At 42.2% G+C, this 24,878-nt stretch overlaps 1 protein-coding gene across 1 annotated transcript in view; it reads right to left on the bottom strand.

Annotated features, from left to right (window-relative positions):
• Positions 1 to 7,573, bottom strand: part of VCPIP1 (valosin containing protein interacting protein 1) — a 46,347-nt gene extending 38,774 nt beyond the window's left edge. Inside the window, exon 1 of the mRNA XM_075549611.1 lies at positions 4,580 to 7,573. Coding sequence (XP_075405726.1) covers positions 4,580 to 7,286 — 2,707 coding nt within the window. The 5' untranslated portion in view covers positions 7,287 to 7,573. The remainder of the gene's footprint in view (positions 1 to 4,579) is intronic.
• Between the last annotated feature and the right edge of the window lie 17,305 nt (positions 7,574 to 24,878).

Genomic DNA, 24,878 nt, shown 5'->3' with positions numbered 1-24,878 from the left:
ACAGAAAGCCTCGCCTTTCTCTGGCAGAGTAGCTGGCAGGTTTAAACCACTGACCATGTGGTTACCACCACAGTGTTATCTACCATATTTAATATGTTATGAAATAGTCTAAGACACCATTTATTTTGACATTATCTCAAATTATATGATAACACTTCATTTTTTTATAGGAAGAATCTGAACAGTTGCCACAAGAATGACTAAGGCCTCAGAATTAATCATCTGGATGCATGTAAGAAACTGAATCTCTTTCTTAGTACTTTACATACCTGAGCACTGTGCTCCTATTTCAAATCAACCCCACAGGGCAGGGCAGAAGTGTCCCCTGTGAGTTTCCTGGATTGTAATTCTTTACAGGAGCAGAAGCCTCAGCCTCGTCTTTCTTCCATGGAGCAGCTGATGGTGTCAAGGTGCTGACCTTGCGGGTTAGCAGCCCAACTTGTATAGGGTCGCTATGAGTCAGAATTGATTCAATGGCAGTGAGCTTCAGTTGGGTTGAATACTTCTTAGTTAAGCAGGCAGATGACTTCTTACTCTATTTTAATGTTCTCAAGTTTGTTTCATTCTTGTCCTCATATGCAATGGGCTGCTAACCACAAGGCCAGCAGTTCGAAACCATGAGCCACTCCAAAGGAGAAAATGAGACTTTGTACTCCCCACCACAATTTGAATACAATAGATATACTGCACATCTATTTTTGTACTGCATGTACAAATCTGAGTTTTATACATACATATAATACTAGGTTTTCATCCTTCTACCAAGATCTCAATTTCACCCTCTTCAGAGTATCTCCAAACCTTATAGCCTTTTCCTGATATTTCCTAATACTGCTATTAACCTCTATGAGGGGTCAAATTGTCTTACAACAAATTTGTAATAGCCAGTCTTTGCTTATAGAAATGTATCAACAACTGGCTGAACTTTTTTTTAAAAAGTGAATTATTTCCTTTGATAACAAAAATGAGGAAAGGAATTAGAAATCAGGAAGCAGAATCAGTCCGCCTACTTGTCTCATAAAGCAACCAAACCTACTGCCATCAAGTTGATTCTAAGTCACATAGAGGTTTTCTAAGATCTGTACATCTTTACGGGAGCAGGTGGCCCCATCATTCTCCTGTGGAGCAGTTGGTGGGTTCAAACCACAAACCAAGAAGTCAGCAGTCCAACTCATACCCAACAGCACGACCCGCATGCCTACAGCTATCCAATGCGTTTCTTTCCATCCCCTCCTACTGCTGCATCAGGTCTTATCTCCTGCCTGGATGACTGCCGTCCTCTTATGAGTAGTTTTCACTCATCTCACCCTCCCCAAATCTGTCCTCCAAACAGCAAACAGAATTTTACCTGTAATGCTCCTCTTCAAAACCATACAGTAAAAGCCAAGTCCCATTTCATGGTTCTTCTTTGAGTCTATCTCACATCTTTGATCAAAGCCATGGCCTTTATCACACAGAAGGTGAATTTGGTTTACTGTCGCCCATCCTACACTAGAAGCTTGTCGGTTACAGGGAAAGGCCAGTGACCTACTCAACTTTCTACTCCCAGGATGTGGCACAGTACTTGACAGAGAGTAGCACTCTTAGCATTGGCTCAACTAATGTACTACATATAAATGAATATTATAAATAAGGGTTTCCTCTTAATCAATGTCTAAAAACAGTTTAGAAAGAAATTAAATGGAGCAGTACAATGATAATAGTTCTTCGTGTTATGTCCATAAATTATAACTAACGGTACCATCATTTTCTAGTTTTTTTTATCATTTTCTATTTAAGAGTCTAATTAAAACAAAAACAAAGTACCGTATATATTTGTGCATAAGCCGAGTGTTTCAGCACATTTTTAATGCAGTTTTTGTGGTAAAATTAGGTGCCTTGGCTGATATTTGGGTTGGCTTATACTCGAGTATATATGGTAAATTAAAAATTTAAAGAATCTAATAAAACATAATCATAGCACAAACACAGAGAAACCATTTACTTTTGTACTATTTCACTAGAAGGCAAACTCTCAGCAAACAAAAATAGTTGGCAAAGCATCTAGCAAATATTGTTAACTTTGTATTTTCCTATTAGTATCTTAATAGGTTAACTTTGTAATTTACTTTAAAATCTGTCTCTTCACAGTACAATAGCAAATAAAACAACAAATATGATCGTTGACACTTGTGGCATGATACTAATCATTAAAATGTATAGAAAACCTCCAACACCTCAACAAGAAAAAGGAAAGTAATCTAATTTAAAAATAGGTGAAGGACATGAACAGACACTAAAACAAAGAAAACATTGGGTGACACATGAACAGACACTAAAACAAAGAAAACATTGGGTGACATAAAAGAAATGCTCTCAATGGCTGGCCATTCAAGAGATGCAAATCAAATTAACAATGAAATATCGTCTTACCTTATATAATAACAAAGTTCTCAATAACAGAAAAAATGTAGAGAGATTGGAACTCTCTTCCATTGTAGAAATGTAAAATAGTGCAAATATATTTACAAATATGGTGGAACATACAGGGGGCAAAAAGTTCTGAAAACTTAAGACATAACCAAACACCAAGAGAAAATGAGTGGCTGGTCCTGGGGACTCAGGACCATGGTTTGGGTATTCCAAGTGTGACAGCATAGTCCACAAAGACAATGTTCTACATCCCTTTTTGGGCTGGGAACAGCCATCTATGGTGCCACTGTTGGTCTCTCCCTGGCCCAGAAGAGTGAAGACAACTGAAGTCCACAGAAACAATTCATCCAAGGACTAATGGACGACTTAAGAACACCACAGCCTATCCATTTAACAGAATCCTCATGTGCATTTTCAACTCTAAACCATACTCATTATCAGGAAGCTAAGCAATCAGAGGAGATGCTTGATGAAAATGGATGGAATCAGCTATAGGGATAGGGATCCTTCACCCGCGCTACGGTGAGGCCTGATTAAATATTTCTGTCCCTCACCAGCGAGTACCAGAATTCTCCTACACTCAACTGTAGTTTCATTTTCCTTTGTACCACATTGTATGCAAACCCTGCCAAATTCTACTTTCCAGACTGTCATCGTTATCCAGTGCTGACTAACCGCTCCATCACTGACACCGCCTTTCTTTGGATATGTTAGTGTCATCTATTTACTTCAGCAGAAAACAGTTCAAAGTGCTTACTACCTGCGAGGCACTGTACTGGATGCTAAGCAAACAAAAAGAGAAAAGACATGAGCTACCTCCCTCCTCAAGAGCTCATCTTCTATTGAGGAGGACTTTCACTTTCCTGGTTTTGACCTGGGAGATTGATGGTCTTTTAAAATAACTTCTGCATATATCTAATTTCATCCACTCTCTGCTGATGTCATTTAATTTTCAGAGTTCTACAAGTACTTTACTGTCTGTCGCCCTTATGCACTGTCTACAGGGGGTATTTTCTGTAGAAAGGGCAACTGGAGCACTGGGGAATTAAGCAGCTTGCCTAAGATCACTAAGTTAATATGTAGTGGAGCCAAGATTCAAATTCCAAGCCTGCCTGACTCCAAAGATCACACAATCTTTCCTCCATTCCATGCAGTCTCTAATAAACATTCCCTCTAAAAACAGTTTCTACAAACTCTTAGAGACAGACATATGTAAAATGCCTATCTTAGTTCCTGATTCAATTACTATGACTACCAAACTAAAATCAACAATTCCAAGTACAAATCTGCACAAGGTTTTTCGATCTCCTGTTAACTACTAGGTTTCCACACATAATAAAACATGAACTGCATTCCCTTCACGGGTCGTGACCCAACTTGCTGGTATTTTTTTTTATATATTTAGAAAAATAGAAACAAATCAAAATCACTTTTCAAGTTGAATGCTTTTCTAATCTCCGCAAAAATAAGGAAGGCCCTTCTGTTTTCCTTCCTAGTTGAAAGCTTAGTTAAGCACATTAACAAGGATAAAACAACAAAGATTAAGCACATAAAAGCAGGGTAAGTGGTGCACATTGGATAGCATCACAAATCGAATGAAGCTTTAAGTCACGTATTTGGTTGATAAAATTAATAAGAAATACTTCTTCAATGACCCCATTACTATGATTCCCCGTTGCTAGAATAGTTCATTGCAATCAATGGCCAAGATTCACTCAGCAGTGAAATTACTTAAATATAAACTGTAGAAAAAGAAAATGTGATGAACCTGGGAAGAGAGACAGGAAATGGGAGAGACCATTATGTGGGGGGCAGTAAGAATGTAAACATGAGAAACTGCAACTCATCAAACAGGAAGTCCTGAAACCACCTGACAGTCAGAAAAATGAAATTCAAAAATAAACAAAGGCAAGATGAGTAAGCTCAATGCTTACAGAGCCTAGGCGTTCAATCAAAAGGCTTTCAAGGATAAACTATAAGTCTGTCTTTTTAAAAAATTAGCAGGTTACCTTCACATTCCAGTTGTTTTCCATATAGCTACCTATAACCAGTCCAAAAACTAAATAATTTTCTCCTGAACACCTAATCTTTTTTTCTACAATGACTAGATATTTTGCCAAGGCAGTAGTAAAATAATCATACATCATCCAAGAAAAAATAACCTTACCCATTAATGTTGCTAAGAGACACAAGGAGTACATTTCTTTGTCAACTTGCTCCTGAAGCTCCTTAGATTTGCTGGAAACAGCAATCTCTTCTTGTTTCACAGTGTGAGCTGAGTGGGCTGCAGCAGTCTGACCACCTTCCGCTTTACTTTTTAGAATCTCGATTGTAATTCTGTCACCGTGCTGTAAAGGGACTGGTTCCTTTTCCAATCCTGGCTGAGGTGGCATTAGTTCTTTAGGAGGAAACCCATATCGAATGCATTGCAAATATGGAGGAATGTTGAATTCTCTGGCTATACTTTCCTGAAGTTCAAAATAGGTTGTAGAAGACTTTAGGGTAACCATGGACTGACGGCCATCATTTGTTGTTATGCGGATTTTCTTCTCCTTAGAAGTTGTTGGTGAATAGGGAGCCTTGGTAGGTGTTGCAGGTGCAGAGGATGGACCATCACGAATGGTACTAGGAGAAACAGTCCTGGACTGACCTTTCTGTTCTTGTTTTAACTTCTCAGTTTTCCGTTTCTGCATTATAGAAGCCTGTTCCGTAATATTTTGTTGAATAGTTCTTTCAGTTTTACTCATATTTAGCTCCTCTTTGTGCAAAGTTTTTGTTTTCTGTCCAGTAAGAATAATTTTAGTTGGGAGCTGAGACTCTGACTCTTGTCCCTGTACATCTCCAATTCTTTGGGCATGAGCACCATCTATATTTACAGGCGTATAATCATCAGGATTCTTTTTGGCAGTCTGATGCAATATAGTATGGACAACTTTTTGAACTAAGATTTCACTCCCAAATTCCCCTGGAAAGTGCTTGGTAACAAGTTTCATTGCAACATCATAAACATTACTATTCAAAGATGAATCACTTTCATACTGGAACCAATATACAGTTTCTCTGACCACCCGTCCACTCCATTCCAACGTAATGGGAAAAGCTTCTGGAAGATTGTCATACTCTTTACCGTCCCAAAAGTGTTTGAATCCACAGCCACATTTGCCACCAGTGGACCTAGAATTAGTTCTGTCCCCATCCAAATACACAATAGAACCATCTCCTCTGACTCTTCGCACAGATGTGCCATGGCACCAATTACAAGCCGTTAGGTTACTCAATCCGTAGTCTGGTACCAAAACATCTTTCAATGAATCGTATGAGCAAATCAAATTGTTCAAGGGAAAGTTATAATTTTTGTCAGGCCTCAGCTGTCCATGAGTACTTTTTGCCAGGTTATACAATTTCCCTCCGGGAGCCAACCACTCTGGAGGAACATGAAGCTCAGAAAGGGCACCGCAGAGCAAACATTTGTGAAGACGATTATCCATGACTGCTTTCTTAGCAGCTGCTGTGACTTCTTCAGGTTGAACCCCTATCACCCCAGTCCTCCTGTAGAAATACTGATGAACATCAGCCACCAAACTAGGATGGATACCATGTTTGTCCATAAAGACTTCTTCCATAGCAGCCACAAGCCTGAGTAGGTACTTATCCTGCAAACTTCTGTCACCTCCAATCACACAACCACCATCATCCTCAAGTTTGATGTACTTTTTAATAAGATCCTGAGGCACACCCCATGCTTTAGGAAGCAAATTCAGAGGCAATTTGGGTAAAGCAGCTCCTTTTATGCCGACCAAGGGGATATAATGGTTTCTACCTGAGCTACTCCATGCAATGCAGATTGGCTTGTTCAGATGACCATCTCTCCCAGTGCACTTCTCTGCTGGGATGAGCCCAGGCAGAAAGGTGGCTGAATAATCACCAGAGCTTCTCATGCCACTGAGAGAGTCTAACAAAATAATAGGACGATGTAACACGTTGGCAAGGCCAAAGATGTGGATGTTCCTCAGGCCCAGAGGAACACCTTCCGGTGGTACAAACAGAGGGTCACACTCATTGATAATGTCCTCCCACTCGGCAGCATCAATGAAGTCATGGAACAGGGCCTGATACCGGGCCAAGTGCTGCTGAAAGTGCTGTTTAAGATTCTCTCTCAGAGCATGCCAGAAGAGCTCCCTGCCGACTAAAGCCCGGGACACAGCATGCACCAGGCAGTGCCCATCCCCATCCACATGCACCGGAATGAGGCACTCTTGGCTTCTGTTGGCCCGCTTAATGTCCTCCAGAGTGTCATGCAAATACAGGAGACTTCCAGAGCGGTCTTTGCCGTAGCCCACCGTGTTAACGTGCTCGGGCTCGATGAGGAAAGCGCGGTCACCCAATAAAGCGCAATCGAAGAGTTCGCCCTGGTTCATGTCCCGGAGCAGCTTAGCTCGGCCTGTCTGCTTGTCCATTCCATAGCGAGCTAATATGGGCGACAACAATTTGCAATGGTAGTTGGACAGGCCCATCACCTTTACCAGTTCCGTGTTCTTCTTGGGTGCCCCGGTCACCCCGAGCAGAGCGTTCCGCAGCAGGTTGTGTAGCACGACGTCGGGGTCGGTCACCTCCTCCACCCCCAGCAGCTGTTGCTGCTCGTGCCGCTGTCCGCACTCGGTGCACTCGATGCTGACTGAACCCGAGGCCGGGAAGAACAGGCGCGCCTGGCACTTCGGATCCGGGCAGCTCCCGGAGAGGATTCGCCGGTCTCTCCGCTTCGAGAGCCCCCCCGGGGCGGCCGCTGCCGTCGCCGCCAGAGGCGGCGGAGTCTGCGGAGCCTCGGGAGGAGGTGGTGGCGGCGGCAGCGGAGGAGGTGGCGGCGGCTGAGACATAGCTCTCGGCTCTCGTGTCTCGCTCCGCGTCCCAAGCGACCCTCAAAGGCTCATAGCACAGACCCCCGCCGGCCTGACTCGGGTAGTACAGGCCCAGGGCGAATCAGTTTCCTTTTCCCTACCAGTACCTCCTCCTCCTAAGCGGAGGCGGAAACGCCGGACGTTGTTTCTCTTCTTACTTCTCCACTGCCGTAGCCGTTGCCCCGAACGTAACGGCCACCACCCCACTCCGCACTCACACTCACTCACTCACTCTCGCTCTCTCTCTCCCTCAAACACACAGATATACACGCCCTTGCTCAAAGTGCGCAGGCGCACCTTCCGCGCTGCCCTCTGGGAACTAGAGTCTTCCTGACCCTCTCGTGGTTTTTAAATGCTAGAATCTTGGGCCCGAAATGAACTACAAGTACCGTGAGGCTATGCGGCAAGGCGCCAGCCGGGAGGCGGAAAAGGAAGGCAGAAGGTAGGGCGGGCAGAAGGGAAGACAGTGACTCATGTTGTCTGCCGGAAGTTGTAGTTTTATTGGATCTATGTTGTCGTCCTTCCCACTCTGGGGTCCCAGCCAAACAGGCTGAGAGACTACATGTCCTAAGATGCTTTGCGCTGTGTCTAGTCGCGCTTCCCCTTTGGTTCCAGGGAAAAGTACTCGGAAGCTCGGTGGAAACCGAAGTTAAAGGGAAATGAGTGTTGGAAGCGGAGAGTCTGAAGTTTACAACTCCTAGAAGGGGCAGGGAGAGGTATGGTTCTCAGTAAAGAACGTACAGTAGATAAATGCCCAGGAATTTAATGCGCTGGGAAGTTGAATGAAATTATCTAGTCTAGGCTAGTGTTCATGTAAGAAGGGAGAAAACAGTGAATTGATTCTCGGGGTGTCCCTTGTGTCTTCTGTTCTGCCGCTCTTAGATACTCTTATTCCTACTGCTATCCCAGGCTGCTGAGGCTCCTGCCACCCCACTTTTCTACAACCCCCCCCACTAGAGAGTCGTTAAAACTCCATTTCCGTTTCTCGTTGCCTGTATTCATACATCTTTGCCATTTACCGTACAAATGACAATACCTAGGGTTATACAATATTTTTATATACATATACAAAACCTTTTAGCTACATAAGACTGTTTGTTCCTTAAAACCTGCTCTCCAGAAAATAACAACTCCCATTTATTAGTTCTTTATTTTTTTTAATCATTTTATTGAGGGCTCGTACGACTCCTCACAATCCATATGTACACTCATTTGTGTCAAGCACATTTGTTGCCATCCTCATTCTCAAACATTTTCTTTCTACTTGAGTTCTTAATTTGTGTCTGATACAGTGCCTAGCACTTACATATAAGATTTCATTTCATCCTTATAACCTAACAAGGAGACTCATATAGAAAAGAAATAACTTGCTCAAGGTCACACAGCCAATAGGTGACATTCAAACCTAGACATGCACTCGTTTTACAGAAGGGCATAGACGGGAAAGGTTAGGCCATGCACTCGAAGGGCATAGACGGGAAAGGTTAGGCCAATCCTTACTTACAGCACTAAGTTAGATAGCAACTGATAACACTATGGCTTTATAGTTTACATAATCTGTTCATATAGATAATCTCATTCTAGAAATTTTTACCAGGTACTGTTGATCCCATTTACAATTGTAGAAACAATCTGGCGCACAAAGCCCAGTCTTTCTCTGAGTAACGCTGGTAGCTTCAAACTACAGACCATTAGGATCACAGCCCAGTGCATTAACCACTACACCACCAGGCCTCCTGTAGAAACAAGCTAGGGAGAGTCAGTGCTTTATACAAAGTCAAGGTCAAGCAACCAGTGTCTTATGGAACCCAGTCTAAAACCCCGAAGATTTTATGCTACATCCTACAAATAGAGAGTGGAAGAAGGAGGCTGTGTTAATGACCTGTGATTCCTCTTAGTGACTCAAAAATTATTCTTTTATTACTTGTGTATTTGAAAACTTCTTGAAAAACACATTCACTTGTTAACTGGAAGTTAGCATTATTTTAATTCTGATTATACACTAAGCCCTTTTCAGTTATCTCTGGAAATTCTTGCTTTCTGGAACCTTAGATAAGTAAACTAACATAAACTATCTGAAACTTTTAGCACAAAATAGAAACATTAGTGCGCTTCATAAGGATATTTGAATCTTCTGTCACTACCAGGGAAACTGTCTACCTTAGGAGGGTCTTTTGAGTGAACAGAATTTAGCACTCGGAACTCCTTTCCCGAGGCTGTAACTTTTTGCAGGAATACGTAGCCTCATCTTGTTCTCAAGAACCTGCTGGCAAGTTTTAAACGACCAGCCTCTGACAGTGTCGATCAGATAGCTTGAAGGGTATGAGTATTAATGTGCACCAAATTTTTTTTACAAATCCCTGCAAAAATAAATATGTTTAAATAAGATATCCTTCAAGTGTACATTCTTTTCTTCATTTTACTGGGCCCATACAACATAATGTTCTATCTTGACGTATATATTTTTACTCATTTATTTATTTTGCAGGATCTTGTTTTTAAGATGAAAGGCCTCACAGTGAATGGCTTTCCCATTTAACGATCTTTACTCAGATTGTTCCATGACACTGGTTACAATTTTCACAACGTGGCAGCAACCTCATTTTTTCTGTTTGTTCCATTTCTGTTCATCTAGTCAGCCTTCCCCCCTTGTCTTCTAATCTTTGTTATGAGAGAAATTTTGCTCATTGGTCTCAGATGGTTGCTCAAGAGACTTTTCACTTGTGAGCCATAAGATTTATTGTATCCATCTATTGTTTAGCTGCACGGTGACCTCTAGGCGTGGTTTCCATTGCGGGTTAAAAGAGATGACAGTCCAGAGGTTCCTCCGGTCTTTATCAATCCAGTAAATCTGATCATTTTTTATGAACTTAAAGGCTAAACATTTTTCTCCCATTCTAAACAAGACTTTCTACAAAGGAGTTTCAAAAAGTTTGTTGATAAATTTCATTCTCTTTCAATTGAATTTTTCCACTAACCTTTTGAAAGTCCTTACATTGTGGTATCAAGGAACCCTAGTAGAGTAGGGGTTTGCACTGGGCTACTAACAGCAAGTTCAGCAGTTCAAAGCTCCCAACCACTCCATGGGAGAAAAATATAGAGCAAAGCTATCTGCATCCATAAAGATTTGTAGCCTGAGAAACACAAAGAGGCAGTGTAGGGTCTATAGGGTAGCTATGAATCAGAATGGACTCAGTGGCCGTGACTTTCGTTGGTTTGGTTATATTGTGGTCCCAGGTTAGAAAAAGCCATAGTCTATGTGGGTTGTTAGAGTTGTTGATTAATTTCTTCTTTGACTTCTTAGTTTCTTTCATCGTGTTTTATATCAGACAAGTAGAGGATAGGAGTTGTTTCTTAGATGGCCATTCTCAAGCTTTTAAGACCTTTGCTAGTTACATAATCTGGTGTCAATTTGAGGATTAAGAGTGTGTAGGGGTGGAGTCTATTTTGTGAATCCAGAGATAACCAATGAGACCTCTGTGTGGACATGGCCTTCTCCTGAGAATTTTGGGAAATCCTGTATTTCTTCCTTGGAGCCAGGAGACACCTCTCTCTCTCTAGTCACTTCCTTGGAGACTCTTTACTGATAAGATAAGACAGACTTCCTGTGAGACATCCCTGAGGAAAAGCCACATGGACCTACCCTGATGCAGCGCTGGGTGCTGTAGAAGCCATGTGGAGACCCCTGCCAGCACTGAGATGCTTACACCCAGAATCAAAGGCTTTCTACCCACTGGCCTGTGATCTTCCTGCATAGTGTCATTGCATGTGTTCTGTGAGTCTGAAGAGGATTGTATAGATTGGTATCAGACATATGGGCTAATATTAGATATGTTTTCTCAATATTCAACTGTTCTTATACATAAACCTCTTTCTTATACACACACGAGTCTTCCTGCATTTGTTTCTCTAGTCTACCCAGACTAACACAAGACCCTAGGTGCAACTCACCAGAGATACTTTTCAATGAATTTTTTTCTCAAATCATCCAAGAAAAGTTCATTTCTATTCTGTCACTAGTTTGGTGGTGACTACAAGTCCTCCTTAAACAGATTTTTTTTAAAAGGGAATCAGCCTAAACAGATGTTTTTAAAATGTTTTGCTATTGTTGAGAATATACACAACAAACATACACCAATTCAACAGTTTCTACCTGTATCATTTAGTGGTATCACTTACATACTTGGCCGTGCAACTATTCTCACCATCTTTTGCTAAGTGCTTCCTCGTTAACATAAACTCACGGCCCTCCCAAAGACCCTATCTTTCCTGTCAAGTTACTGTGCTCAGTTTGATCCCCTATCAACCAAAACCAAACTCACTATCAGTGGACGCCGACTCACAGTGACCCTGCGTAGACAGTTCTTAGAAGAGTGTAATGCTGACCTTTTTACTAGTTATGCAAAACTGTTGGTTGGTTTTAAGATGACATCAAGGGGTATTTTATGTTTACGGTTTAAAGCAGTAGTTTCACAGGCTTATCCCCTTACATGTCTCCTAAAAGTCTACATAGAGTTCATGAGATTTTGAAATTATGTTCTCTCGTCTCCTTTTTGAATCAGCATTCTTCTTTGGAATCTCTGATGCAATGTTCCATTATGCTAGCCAGGCCCCAGCCAGTTTTCTGGTCTCGTGGCAAAGAGAGGCAGTGGTTCAGGGAGGCCATTAAGCACACACTGGACCTAAAATGTGAGTCAAGCCTGGTAAGCTGAGAAACTGGATGTTCGTTTTAAGTGGAAATTTTTTTGGCTGTGACTTGTTGTAGGGGATGAAAGAGATCACAAATCTCCGAAACAGTAGGGATACATTTATTTAAAGTCTTAAAGAATGCTAAGGTAAGGACAGTTCGGTGAATAAGGGGCACCACCAGCACGAGGCCATGATGGCATTCCCTGATTTCCATAAGACTGGAGGCTTATATAGCTCATGGTAGGACCAGGGAAACTGTCCCAAACCCAGAATTGGTGGCAGGTCAACACGGCAGAATTGCAGGAGAGCCCACAGAAGCAGGAAAGGGACTGTGATTGGGTACATACACCATTCAAGACAAAAGAAACTATAAAATTGGTTGAAAGCCCTCTGACCACGGCAGTCAAGATATGACTCACAATCATGTGAGCCCCACACCCAAGTTTCCATCTAGGGCACACCTAGGCAGCTCCCTGGACTGGCTAGGGGAGTGGACCTAATCCACTTGCTGATGCACTCTGTCTGAGGGCAAGATCATTCACATGGCCAGTTAATGGGCAGAAACAATTCAGTGGAGGCTGCAACCTATGTGGGGACTCAAAAATGGGCTTGGGGCTTTTACTGTCAGCTGCAGCCTTCTGCACACATGGCGCTCTGAATTTAAACTCTTAATACAGACTGAGCACTTGCCCCAGCCATGAGTTTTGCTTTTTTCTGCAACAGAATCCAAAGAATTAAATCAGTGAGGCCTCGCTGTTCCTGATGAAACTGAAGAAGGATAGCAGTCTGGAATTTTAACTCCTAACATGAACTTTGGGGTTTAGCATTATCAAGGAAGTCTCTTTTTTGGTGCTAGTATGATTAGTGAAGTAGAGTTCTTATATTTGCGTATGTCATTCAAAATCAGATCATAGTAAAATAACTGCCCCCTGCTCTCCCCGACCCCCACAACCTTCTTAAAGCTTCTTTGTTGACATTTCTCATAGTATTTTTAATTGTGCATTAGGTGAAGGTTTACAGGGCAGATCATCAGTTTTATGTTCAACAGTTCATTTTATGTCTTGGTCTATTGCAATCCTCTCAGGATACCATCACTTTCCCCACACCCTCCTTGTTTTCCATTTCCTTTCCTCCTCTCTTAACCTTTGAGCTTTGCCCTGGGCTGAACTCTGCCCTTTAACTCATACATAGTTGTCTATTCTACCACAGGGGTGAGTGACTTCCATCCCAGAGCTAAAGCGTGAGAGCCTCAGTCTTGAGAGCCCCACCAAGCTCTCTCTGACCAATAAACCTAGTACCGTTTATGATTTTGAGCTCAGTGGAACATTTTCTTTCACACTATCCAGAACCTTCTCATGTAATCCTTTTCAGAGCAGTTGACAGTGGTAGCCAGGCACTATCTCCTTCTTCTGGTCTCCGGGTCATGAGTTTACTGCACTGATTGTATCCATGTGCCTTTAGATTGTCATCACTCTTATTTCCTCCAGACTGAGAGACAACAGCTGGCTGGCTGGCTACTCACCAGTTTTTAAGGCCTGAGTCACTTTCTAGGATGTACAACCTTTTCTCTGTCAACTCTGCTACGCCAGGAGACTTTGGCGTCCCTGAGACTTTGGTGTCCTGATCCCCAGTCCCAGTGAGTCTTGATAATTTCTAAATTATTGTGTCGGACTTCTCCCTTCACCCACTTTTCTATTGTCCGTTCCCCAGGGAGGAGGTTATATGTAGCTCCTTGTGATCAGTTCCCCCTTTCCACCCCACCCTCCCATCACTCTCCCAGTATTGCCATTCACACCACTGTTCCTGAAGGGATCATCCACCTTGAATTCCCTGTGTTTCCAGTTCCTTTCTGTACCAGTGTACATCCTCTGGTCTAACCAGACTTGTAAGGTAGAAGTAAGATCATGATAGTGGGGGCGGGGAGGAAGCATTTAGGAACTAGAATGTTGTATGTTTCATCATTGCTACACTGCACCCTGACTGACTCATCTCCTCCCTGAAACCCTTCTGTAAGGGGATGTCCAGTGGCCTACAAATGGGCTTTGGTTCTCCACTCCGCATTAGCCCCCTCATTCACAATGATAGGGTTTTTTGGTCTGATGATGCCTGATACCTGATCCCTTCAACACTTCGTGCTGCTGTGCTTCTTCCATGTGGACTTTGTTGCTTCTGAGCTAGATGGCCGCTTGTTTACCTTCAAGCCTTTAAGACCCCAGATGCTGTATGTTTTACTAGCCGGCACCATCAGCTTTCTTCACCACATTTGCTTACCCACCCACTTTGTCTTCAGTGATCATATCAGGGAGGTGAGCACACAATGATATGATTTTTTGTTCTTTGATGCCTGATAACTGATCCCTTTGGCACCTCGTGATCACGCAGGCTGGTGTGCTTCATCCATGTTGGCTTTGTTGCTTCTGAGCTAGATGGCTGCTTGTTTACCTTCAAGCCTTTAAGACCCCAGACACTATATCTTTTGATAGCCGGGCGCCATCAGCTTTCTTCACCACATTTGCTTATTCACCCGCTTTGTCTTCAGCGGTTTTGTCAGGAAGGTGAGCATCATAGAATGCCAATTTAATAGAAGAAAGTATTCTTGCTTTGAGGGAGTACTTGAGTGGAAGCCAATGTCCTTCTGCTACCTTAATACTAAACCTATAAATATATGCACATAGATCTATTTCCCCATCTTCATATATAAATATATTTGCATATATACCTGTCTTTATTTAGATCTCTATAAATGCCCTTTGCCTGCTACCCTATTTCCCTGAAAATGAGACAGTGTATTATATTAGTTTTTGCTTCCAAAGATGCGCTAGGTCTTATTTTCGGGATATCTTATTTTTCCATGAAGAAGAATGCGGTACACATTTATTGTTTATTAAAAGGGACCTCGCATTTCCTGTCTGCTCTGGCTGCACTGCGGCCAAAAGTAAGCTGTGCGGCAGCGCCCACTGCTACAGTCCAGAGTCCAGAGTTACTACAGTAGCGTTGGGGGGCCTCATTTTCGGGGAGATCTTATTTTGGGGGGATGCCTTATATTTCAGTGAGAAGCAAAACTGTATGTAGGTCTTATTTTCAGGGATGTCTTACTTTCAGGGAAACACAATAGTTCTTTCCTCTATTTCCTTTGACTTTCCTCTTGTCCCACTATTATACTCAGTCTTCATTTGGGTTTCAGTAATTCCTCTTGGTTACATTACCCTTCATCACATCCTACCAGGCCTCCTACACCCTCCTCACCACAGATTTGGATCATTTGTTGTTCCCTTGTTCCTGGGTTTGTTAACACCACTACCTTTCCCCCCACCTTCCCCTCTCCCATATCCCCCCAGAACTGTTGGTCCCGTTGTTTTCTCCTCCAGATTGCTCATCCAGCCTATCTTATTTAGACAGACCTGCGGAGATAATAACATGCACAAAAACAAGACAGAGCAAAACCAAGCAACAATATACAACAAAACAACAACAAACCAATGACAAAAAATACAAAACACAACAAGAAAGAAAGCTTGTAGTTAGTTCAAGGACTGTTTGTTGGCTTTTAGGAGTGTTTTCCAGTCCACTCTGTTGGGGCACCACGCCCTGACCCCAAAGTCTACCTTTGGCATTGCCTGGGGGCCTCATTGCTCTGTTCCCTATACTTTTTCTAACTGCTTTATTAGCACTTTATCCACATGTCCTACAATTCAATAATTCAGTTCTATCTAGAAGAGTTGTACAGTTGTCATGCTCAATTCTAGAATATTTTCTTCTTCCTTTTAATCGTTATTCATGTAATTATTATTTTTTCTAATTGTGGCAAAAATATACACAACAGTGCATTCTCCAATTTCATAACTTCTGCTTGTATAATTCAGTGTCATTGATTATGCTCTTTGTGCTGTATAACCACTATTGATATCCTTTTCCAAATTACTCTACCATGACTGACATAAATTAAGTGTCCCCTAGGCAAGAACTCTTTCCCCGTCACCTATGGTAACCATTGGTCAGGTTTGGTTTCTTTTTTTTGCCCCCTGTCGTTTTCTTTTTTGTTTGTTTTAAATCATTTTATTAGTGATTCATGCAACTCTTATCACAATCCATACATACATCAATTGTGTAAAGCACATTTGTACATTCATTGCCCTCATCATTCTCAAAATATTTGCTCTCCAAGTAAGACCTTGGCATCACCTCCTCATTTTTCACCTCCCTCCCCGTTCCTCCCTCCCTCATGAACCCTTGATAATTTATAAATTATTATTTTGTCATATCTTGCACTGTCTGATGTCTCCCTTCACCCACTTTTCTGTTGTCCATCCCCCAGGGAGAAGGTCGTATGTAGATCCTTGTAAGCGGTTCCCCCTTTCTACCCCACCTACTCCACCCTCCCGGTATCGCCACTCTCACCACTGGTCCTGAAGGGATCATCTGCCCTGGATTCCCTGTGTTTCCAGTTCCTATCTGTACCAGTGTATATCCTGTGGTGTAGCCAGATTTGTAAGGTAGAATTGGGATCATGATAGTGGAAGGAAGAAGCATTTAAGAAGTAGAGGAAAGTTGTATATTTCATCATTACTACACTGCACCCTGACTGTCTTGTCTCCTCCCCAAAATCCTTCTGTAAGGGGATGTACAGTTTCCTACAGATAGACTTTGGGTCTCCATCCCACATTCCCCCTCATTCACAATGATATGATTTTTGTTCTGATGATGCCTGATACCTGATCCCTTCGACACCTTGTGATCACACCGGCTGGTGTAATTTTTCCATGTGGGCTTTGTTGCTTTCAACCTAGACGGCCACTTGTTTACCTTCAAGCTTTTAAGACCCCAGATGCTATATGTTTTGATAGCCAGACACCATCAACTTTCTTCACCACATTTGTTTATCCATCCACTTTGTCTTCAGCGATCGTATTAAGGAGGTGAACATACAATGATATGATTTTTTGTTCTTTGATGCCTTATAACTGGTCCCTTCAGCACCTCGTGAGCATGCAGGCTGGTGTGCTTCTTCCATGTGGGCTTTGTTGCTCCTGAGCTAGATGGCCCCTTGTTTACCTTCAAGCGTTTAAGATCCTAGATGCTATATCTTTTGGTAGCCAGGCTCCATCAGCTTTCTTCACCACATTTGCTTATGCACTCCCTTTGTCTTCAGTGATTGTGTAGGGAAGGTGAGCATCATAGAATGCCAGTTTAATAGAACCAAGTATTCTTGCATTTAGGGAGTACTTGAGTGGAGGTCCAATGTCCATCTGCTGCCTTAATACTAAACCTATAAATAGATGCACATAGATCTATTTCCCCATCCTCATTTGTAAATATATTTACATATGTAAATGCTTTTATTTAGATCTCTATAAATGCCCTTTGCCTCCTAGCTCTTTCCTCTATTTCCTTTTACTTTCCTCTTGTCCTCCTATCATGCTCAGCCTTCATTTGCGTTTCAGTAATTCCTCTCGTTACATTACCCTTGGTCATGACCTACCAGCCCTCCTACATCCTCCTCACCACCAATTTTTGATCATTTGTTGTTCTCTTGTCTCCCCTGTGGTTTTCTTAATACAGTATTCACATATTATGGTAGCTACATAATCTTTTTGTCAACCCGTGGAGTTTAGCCTGTCAATCAGGTTTCAGCTCAATGACCTTATTTGGAGATGCAACAGAGTTAAATAGCTCACCAGAGGCCAGATAGACTCATTCCCTGCGAAACATTACTAACAACCAGCCTGATGGAGCTATGCTGATACAGCCAAAGCCCAGGAGCTAGAGGAGCCACATGGAGATGCAAGCCAGCGCTGAGATGCTTCTACCACCACTGGATCCACAAGACTTTCTATCCACTGGCCTGTGGTCTTCCTGCATTCGGCATCATTGTATGTGTTTTGTGAGTCTGAAGAGGAATTTATAGATTGATATCGGACACGTGGGTGATGGTAGTCACCTAATCTGGTGTCAATTTAACAATTAAGAGTGTAGGGGTGGAGTCGAGGCTGTCAATCTGGAGATAGCCAATGAGACTTCTGTGTAGCATGGCCTTCTCCTGAGAATTCTGGGAAATCTGGTAGTTGCTTTTTGGGGACAGGATAGACGCTCTCTCTTTGCCAATCCCTGGGAGACATTGCAGAAGACAAGCCACATGGATGCAACCAGACCTCGGAAGCTGGAGACGCCACAGAGAGACCCCTGGCAGCACTGAAATGTTTACAACGCCACTGGACCCAAAGACTTTCTACCCACTGGCTTGGGATCATCCTGCACTCGACATCATTGCATGTGTTTCATGAGTCTGAAGAGGACTTTACAGATTGGTTTCGGACATATGGGCTAACATCAGACTTATGGCCTTGGACTAGACTGGATTGGGATGTTTTCTCAAAGTTCAATTCCTCTCGTATATAAATTTCTTTCTTGTACACATTTGTTTCTCTAGTCTACCCAGACTAACACATGCACTGATTTCAAACTTATGGACCTGATCTGGACTGGGCTGCAATGTTTTCTCAGTATTCAATTGCTCTTTTGTATAAAGCTCTTCCCTTTTTTAGATGTAAACTTTTCTTTATTATTTTTTAAATTTTTATTTTATTGGGACTCTTACAGCTCTTATCACACTCCATGCATATATCTATTGTGTCTAACACATCTGTACATATGTTGTCCTTTTTTCAAAACATTCTTTGTACTTGAGTGCTTGGTATCAGCTCCTCATTTTTTTCCCTCCTCCCCCACCCCACCTCCCCCATGAAGTTCATAAAGCTCTTTCTTATTAAATATGAATGTCTCTGGATTTGTTTCTCTAGACAACCCAGACTGACACGCATCATATACTTCCATGGTTAAATAGCTTTTAAAATGAGTTGTGTGATCACAATCCGCTCCAGTGCTCCCGTCTGCATTCATTGTTTACTCTCCAAATCCCCTCACTGTCCCTATCTCTCACTCCACCCCTCTATCCCCTTGCATCAGTTATTATCTCTGTGTTTCTACTCCTTCTGTGCTTCACAAACTGGAAAACCCAACGTAAACAATGAAAACAGAATTGAAGTAAAGTAAGGATAAAATAATAAAATAAAGATTAAAAGTACAAATAATGAGAAAGAAAAGACCACAATCAATATTTTAAAGCCAGGGAAGAAATTTTTGTCATGGAATAAGCAAGAAATACTTGTGCATAGAACAAATTCAGGCTGGGTCAAGAAGGAGATTAACTGACCAAGTATCAAGTTCGATGCAGCATTATAATGTTTACAATGATCTCTGTCGGATAGTAAAGCTGTTCTAGACCCTTGCCTGTGGCTAGAGGGGATTTCTGCCAGTGGCTTAATCTGACGAGATCAGTGGTTCTCAACCTGTGGGTCGCAACCCCTTTGGGGGTCGCCCAGTTCATAACAGTAGCAAAATTATAGTTATGAAGTAGCAACAAAAATAATTTTATGGTTGGGGGGCCACCACAGCATGAGGAACTGTATTAAGTGGTCACATTAGGAAGGTTGAGAACCACTGGACTAGATACTCTGCAGATGGGTTTTGGGCTCCCACTGTCCTCCATAGCCTTCTACAAATTGGGTGTTCAGAATTTAAACTCTGATATATTTCCCTTCATCGTATTTGGATTTTGTTTTGTCATCTTTGGGTCACCAGGCTGGTGTGCTTCTTCCATGTGGACTTAGTTGATTCCTCATTTAAATGGCTGCTTGTTTGAATTCTAGCCGTTAAGACCCCAGGCACTATTCCAGTTGGTAGCGCTGGGCACCATCTGCTTTCTTCACCACTCTTTGCTGTAGCACCCTTGTCTTCTGTGATCATTTCATGACTGTGACTATGGAGCAGGGCTGTGTTACTAGAATGTTCTTGGATTCAGGCTACAGCTCAGTGGGAGCCCAGAATCCATCTGCTTGTCCCTGGGATACACATGACTCAGGTTTACTTTGGTGGTCGTATTATGACAAAATCAAAACCCCATAAGACCAACTATACCAGCAACAGCAACAAACCAATCAGCAAACAAATATGTGTGTGTGTGTGTGTGTGTGTAAACAAAAGAGAGGAAACCAAAAATCCATAGAAACAAAAAAATAAAACATGGTCAATCATCAACCTGGGGTAGAAGGCAAATTCACTGATAACATCATTATTTTTCCAATGACACAGAACTCCGGATACTATCTGGATGAGGAGTCTATATGAGTACAGTTCCTCCATGAGCCTCAACCCATGAGTTATTGCTCTGCACAGTTCCATCTCCCATTCCATGGAGTTCTTACCCTAAGCATGGAGGTTGGTGCCAGGGGAAAACTTCCTGGATCAATTCTTCCAAATGCAGATCCCTGCCCAACAGATCAAAACTTGTCATAGCACTGTGAAAGGGACATCACGGTCCCACATATATGGTGATTCTTGGTTCCTTCCCATTGGACACCCACCAAATTGGGCCACTGACTGCCACTTCTACAACCCCAGGGCAGCCTCTCTCTGCTGCTTCTTCCTTCCAAGTACTGCAGTTCGCAGTCCAAGGATGCAGGCAGCTTCAAGGCAGGGCTCAGTTCATTCAGCCTGGCCTCTGTGTTAAGTTCTTCTGGTGTAGTCCCTGGGTTATACCATGCTGCATCCAAGTTCATCATGATGCTTAGTGTTTGGGGTGGCTCATCAAGGGTTGGGCAGACAAAATACTTTTTTTTAATCCTATGGATTATTTGTATCAATCCTTTCAGATTCCTTCAAAAATGTGAGTGTACCGTAATGATGATAGATAGAATTTAAATCCAAGGTACTTGGCAAGCAAGAGTTGCAGTTGTGCACAATAGTTTTTTTATGGGCAATCATGTATGTGTCTGACAAAAAAGCATCAGTACTAGGTGTCAGCAAATCACAGGAGAGAACACTTCGAGTAGAGAATTGTTTCAACAGCATTAAATGAACAGTGTTTCCTTAACAAGGACCCCTCTCACTCAACAGCTTCCCATTCAAATACTAATGTCCACAAAGCCTGACACTTTCCAGGGTGTGTCTGTAAAGTCTCTAGATGTTAGTAGCATGGTGATAGGGCAGGGGAGGAGACTTCTGTATACAAATAACTTTAGGAAATTATAAGTAAGTCATGTTGGCTGCTTTGTACTACACACACACATACACACACACACACACACACACACCTTTGTTGGACTTCTCAGGGCCTTTCATATGATAATGACAATGTGAATCTTTCCAAAGAGCCACAAGAATGGCCCCGGAACTTCTAAGGAGATGGGTTTAGTGTCAGTGTCTGGTTGAGCTATAACGTGCTAGGAGATCTCTACAAGTTCCATTTGCCTTGCACATTGTCTAATTAGATAGTACATTTTGGGGTAAACTGGGGATGTTGATTGAAATAATGGGCACCTTGGCACTACTGTTATGGAGCTGTTCCAAACTCCTTTGGCTACAAAACCATTTTAGAATGGCTTTAGGAAAAGCCAGTACAGGCAAATACTGCCTCTCTTGCTAGTTTCTACCTTTATTAGTTTGCTTGGGAAAGGTTGTCTTCACCTCTGAGGTCAGTTAATGCAACCCATAGTTTCTGGTAATTTATGTGGGTTTTTTAATTCAATGTTTTCATCTCACTGAAATGTATTTTTATATGAGATATAAGGGAGAAATTCAATTTTTATTTGTTTTCTATCATGCTTTTTAATTTTTACAGAACACTACCTGTCCCAAAATCTTACATTTAAAGTTTTATTGTTTTTGTTTTCAGATACAGAACACTTCAGACTAACATTTATTGATAAATTCAATATCATCTATTAAGGGAAATTAATCACACTCCCTGGTGAACTAGCCATCAGAAAGATTACAGCCAAGAAAACTCTCTTGAACATTTGTGGTGCCAACACCCAGGGCTGCAAAGAGTTGGAATCAACTCAACAGGCATGGGTATATATATATATACATATGTTTTATAAGCTTATGGTAAGAACTAAATTAATTAAAGTACTTAGAACTATTCCTGGAACATAGTAAGTGCCTAATCACCAGCTAATATTATCATCATGAAGATGATGATGGTGGTAGCGGTGATGATTAATATGTATAGAGATGGAAAAGAAAAGGGAAAAGTTCAAGAATGGCTACTCTGTCCCAGGTGCAGCCATAATCTCATTTGATATGAGTTATTGTTATTATTATTTCCCCTTAACAGATGAAGAAACTAAAATTCAGGGAGGTTATATGTGGAAGGAAGGAGCCCTAGTGACTCAGTGGTTAAGTACTCAGCTGCTAACAGGAAAACCAGGGGTTGGGACCCACAAGCTTCTCCTTGAGAGAATTATGAAGTTGTCTGCTCCCTTAGAGATTTACAGCCTGGGAAACCCTATAGAGGGTTGCCGTGAGTCACTTGATGGCAGTGGGTTTGGGTTGGTTTTACATTATTCATGTCACAAGATTATTGTGGTCGTTACATAAGCTGGTGTCAATTTAGGACTTGAGAGGATTCAGAGTGAATGGGGTGGAGTCTATCAATTGGGTCATAGCCAATGAGCCTTTGTGTGGGCATGTCTTTCTCCTGAGAATTCTAGGACCTCCTATTTTTCCTTCTTGGAGACTGGAGACACTTTTCCCTCTATGCCCTCCCTGGAAGATGTTCTACTGACAAGACACATGGTGCTAGTCCCTGGGAGCTGGAGAAGCCACATGGACCTACCCTGATGCAACCAGAGAAGCCACGTTGAGACCCCTGCCAGCACTGAGATGCTTACAGCACCACTGATCCCCAAGACTTCCAGCATACTTGCCTGTGATCTTCCTGCATTCAGCACCAATGCATGTGTTTCGTGAGTCTGAAGAACACTTTATAGATTGGTATCAGACTTATGGACTTGATCTGGACTGGGCTGGGATGTTTTGTCAATATTCAATTGCTCTTGTATATAAACCTCTTTCTTATTCATATATGAGTCTCTATGAATTTGTTTCTCTAGTCTACCTGGACTAACACAATTATCACAAGATGTAAATGTAGACCATATGAATCAAATAAAACAATATTGGGGAGCTGATGTCAGGGGCTCAAGTGGGAAGAGAATGGTTTGAAAGTGATGATGGCAGCATATGTGCAAATGTGCTTATACACTGGATGAATGTATGGATTGTGATAAGAGATGTAAAAGCTTCCAATAAAAGTATTTTAAAAAATAGAATTCCAATAGGAAAAAAACGACAAAATTCAGTGAGTATCATTTGTGATGCACGGAGATGTCTTAATGACCCTCAGGCAGAGTTGTTCAGGCAGCTCCCTAAGTAGAATCATGTAGAAGGATGCGCACAGCACACCTATCTCTGGGCACTACAGAAAGTTATAAACGTTTCAGAAGCTGGGGTCAGGAACGGGGCAAATGTGTGAGTTAGGGTAACTATAAGCATGGAACGAGCTAGGTTAATACTAGATGATAGTACTTTTATAGGCTACCAGAGGGATAGAGCCAATCATTAAAGACATTTCTAAAACCAAAACCAAACCAAAAAGCACTCTGCTCTCAAGCTGAAGCCCACTCATAGCAACACTTAGGACAGGGTAGAACTGCTCCTGTGAGTTTCTGAGATGAATTCTTTTTCTTTCTTTTTTAATCATTTTATTGGGAGACTTACAGATATTATAACAATCCATAATTCAATTAGATCACACATAATTGTACAACTGCTGCCACCATCCATTTAAAAATATTTTCTTTCTTCTTGAACTCTTTGATATCAGCTCCCCTTTGGATTGTAATTCTTAACAGGAGTAGAAACCTCATTTTTCCCCTTTAGAGTGGCTGGTGGTTTCAAACTGCTAGCCTCGAGGTTAGTGGCCCAAAGCATAACTCACTATCAGCCTACAAAGTTGTATGACCCTCTAGGACTAAAGACCAGTGTTTTAAGAGGCAGGATTGAATGAATGTACAATCTGGTATCAAAAAAAACCCAAACAACTACTCTCATAAAAAACTACTCTCTGAACATCTATTGCTATGCTGATGATATTTTCTGTAAATTTTTCCTGTTTTGGTCTCCCTTCTAGATACTAAAACTTCAGGTTATCCCATTGGTGTTTGGGATAACAAAAGGGGCGGTGGACTCTGATCATCCTCTGTGACAGCTTTCCTGGAAAACTTGTCAGCGAGGGACTAGGTATATTGAGCTTTAAATGAGGGAGTCTCAAAGATTGGGGGGGGGGGTGGTGCTGGTGGCCCAGGTGAAATAGGTTTATAAAGCTTCTTCCCAGAGGGGTCTCCTCTACTCTAAGCTGGGAAGATTTTTGCCAGCATTTCAGTGAGAATGACACTCCTGAAGAATATCTAAAAATTTCAGTGTATTTAAGTTTTTGTCATTTATGACGGTGTATGGTAAGGTCCAAAGGGCATGGACCTTGGAGTCAGATAAATCCAGTGTTTACCACGCAGCGTTGCCACTTATTGGCTGTGTCATGCTGGGCAGGCTAGTAAACCTCTCAGGGATTCCTCATCTCTGAACCAGGTCTAAGGAAACCCCCTCTCACAGAATCCTGGATGTTCACTGAGGCAGCCAACCTGGGCGTGATTGTAGCCGCTCTGGCCCACTCAGTCACTCAATGCCCTCCTTCCTGTCAGATTGTGGGTTTGGACGTGAACATCCGCCTGTCATTTGTTTACTTTCATCATGTTCTATTCTCATCTGGTGCAGTGCTGAAACTCGCTGCCATCGGGTTGATGCGGACTCACAGCAAGGCTACAGGACAGGGTACAAGTGCGCCTGTGGTTTCTGGCTCCCAGGCTGACTCTATGGGAGTAGAAAGCCTGGTCCTTCTCCCACTTAACTACTGATCTGTGTGATTAGCAGTTCAACATGTATGCTCCATGCCACCCGGGCTCCTAGAAATGCACACTGGGAATT

The sequence above is a fragment of the Tenrec ecaudatus genome, chromosome 5, assembly GCF_050624435.1.
Source record: "Tenrec ecaudatus isolate mTenEca1 chromosome 5, mTenEca1.hap1, whole genome shotgun sequence".
Taxonomy (NCBI): domain Eukaryota; kingdom Metazoa; phylum Chordata; class Mammalia; order Afrosoricida; family Tenrecidae; genus Tenrec; species Tenrec ecaudatus.
This window is presented reverse-complemented; position numbering and strand designations above follow the sequence as displayed.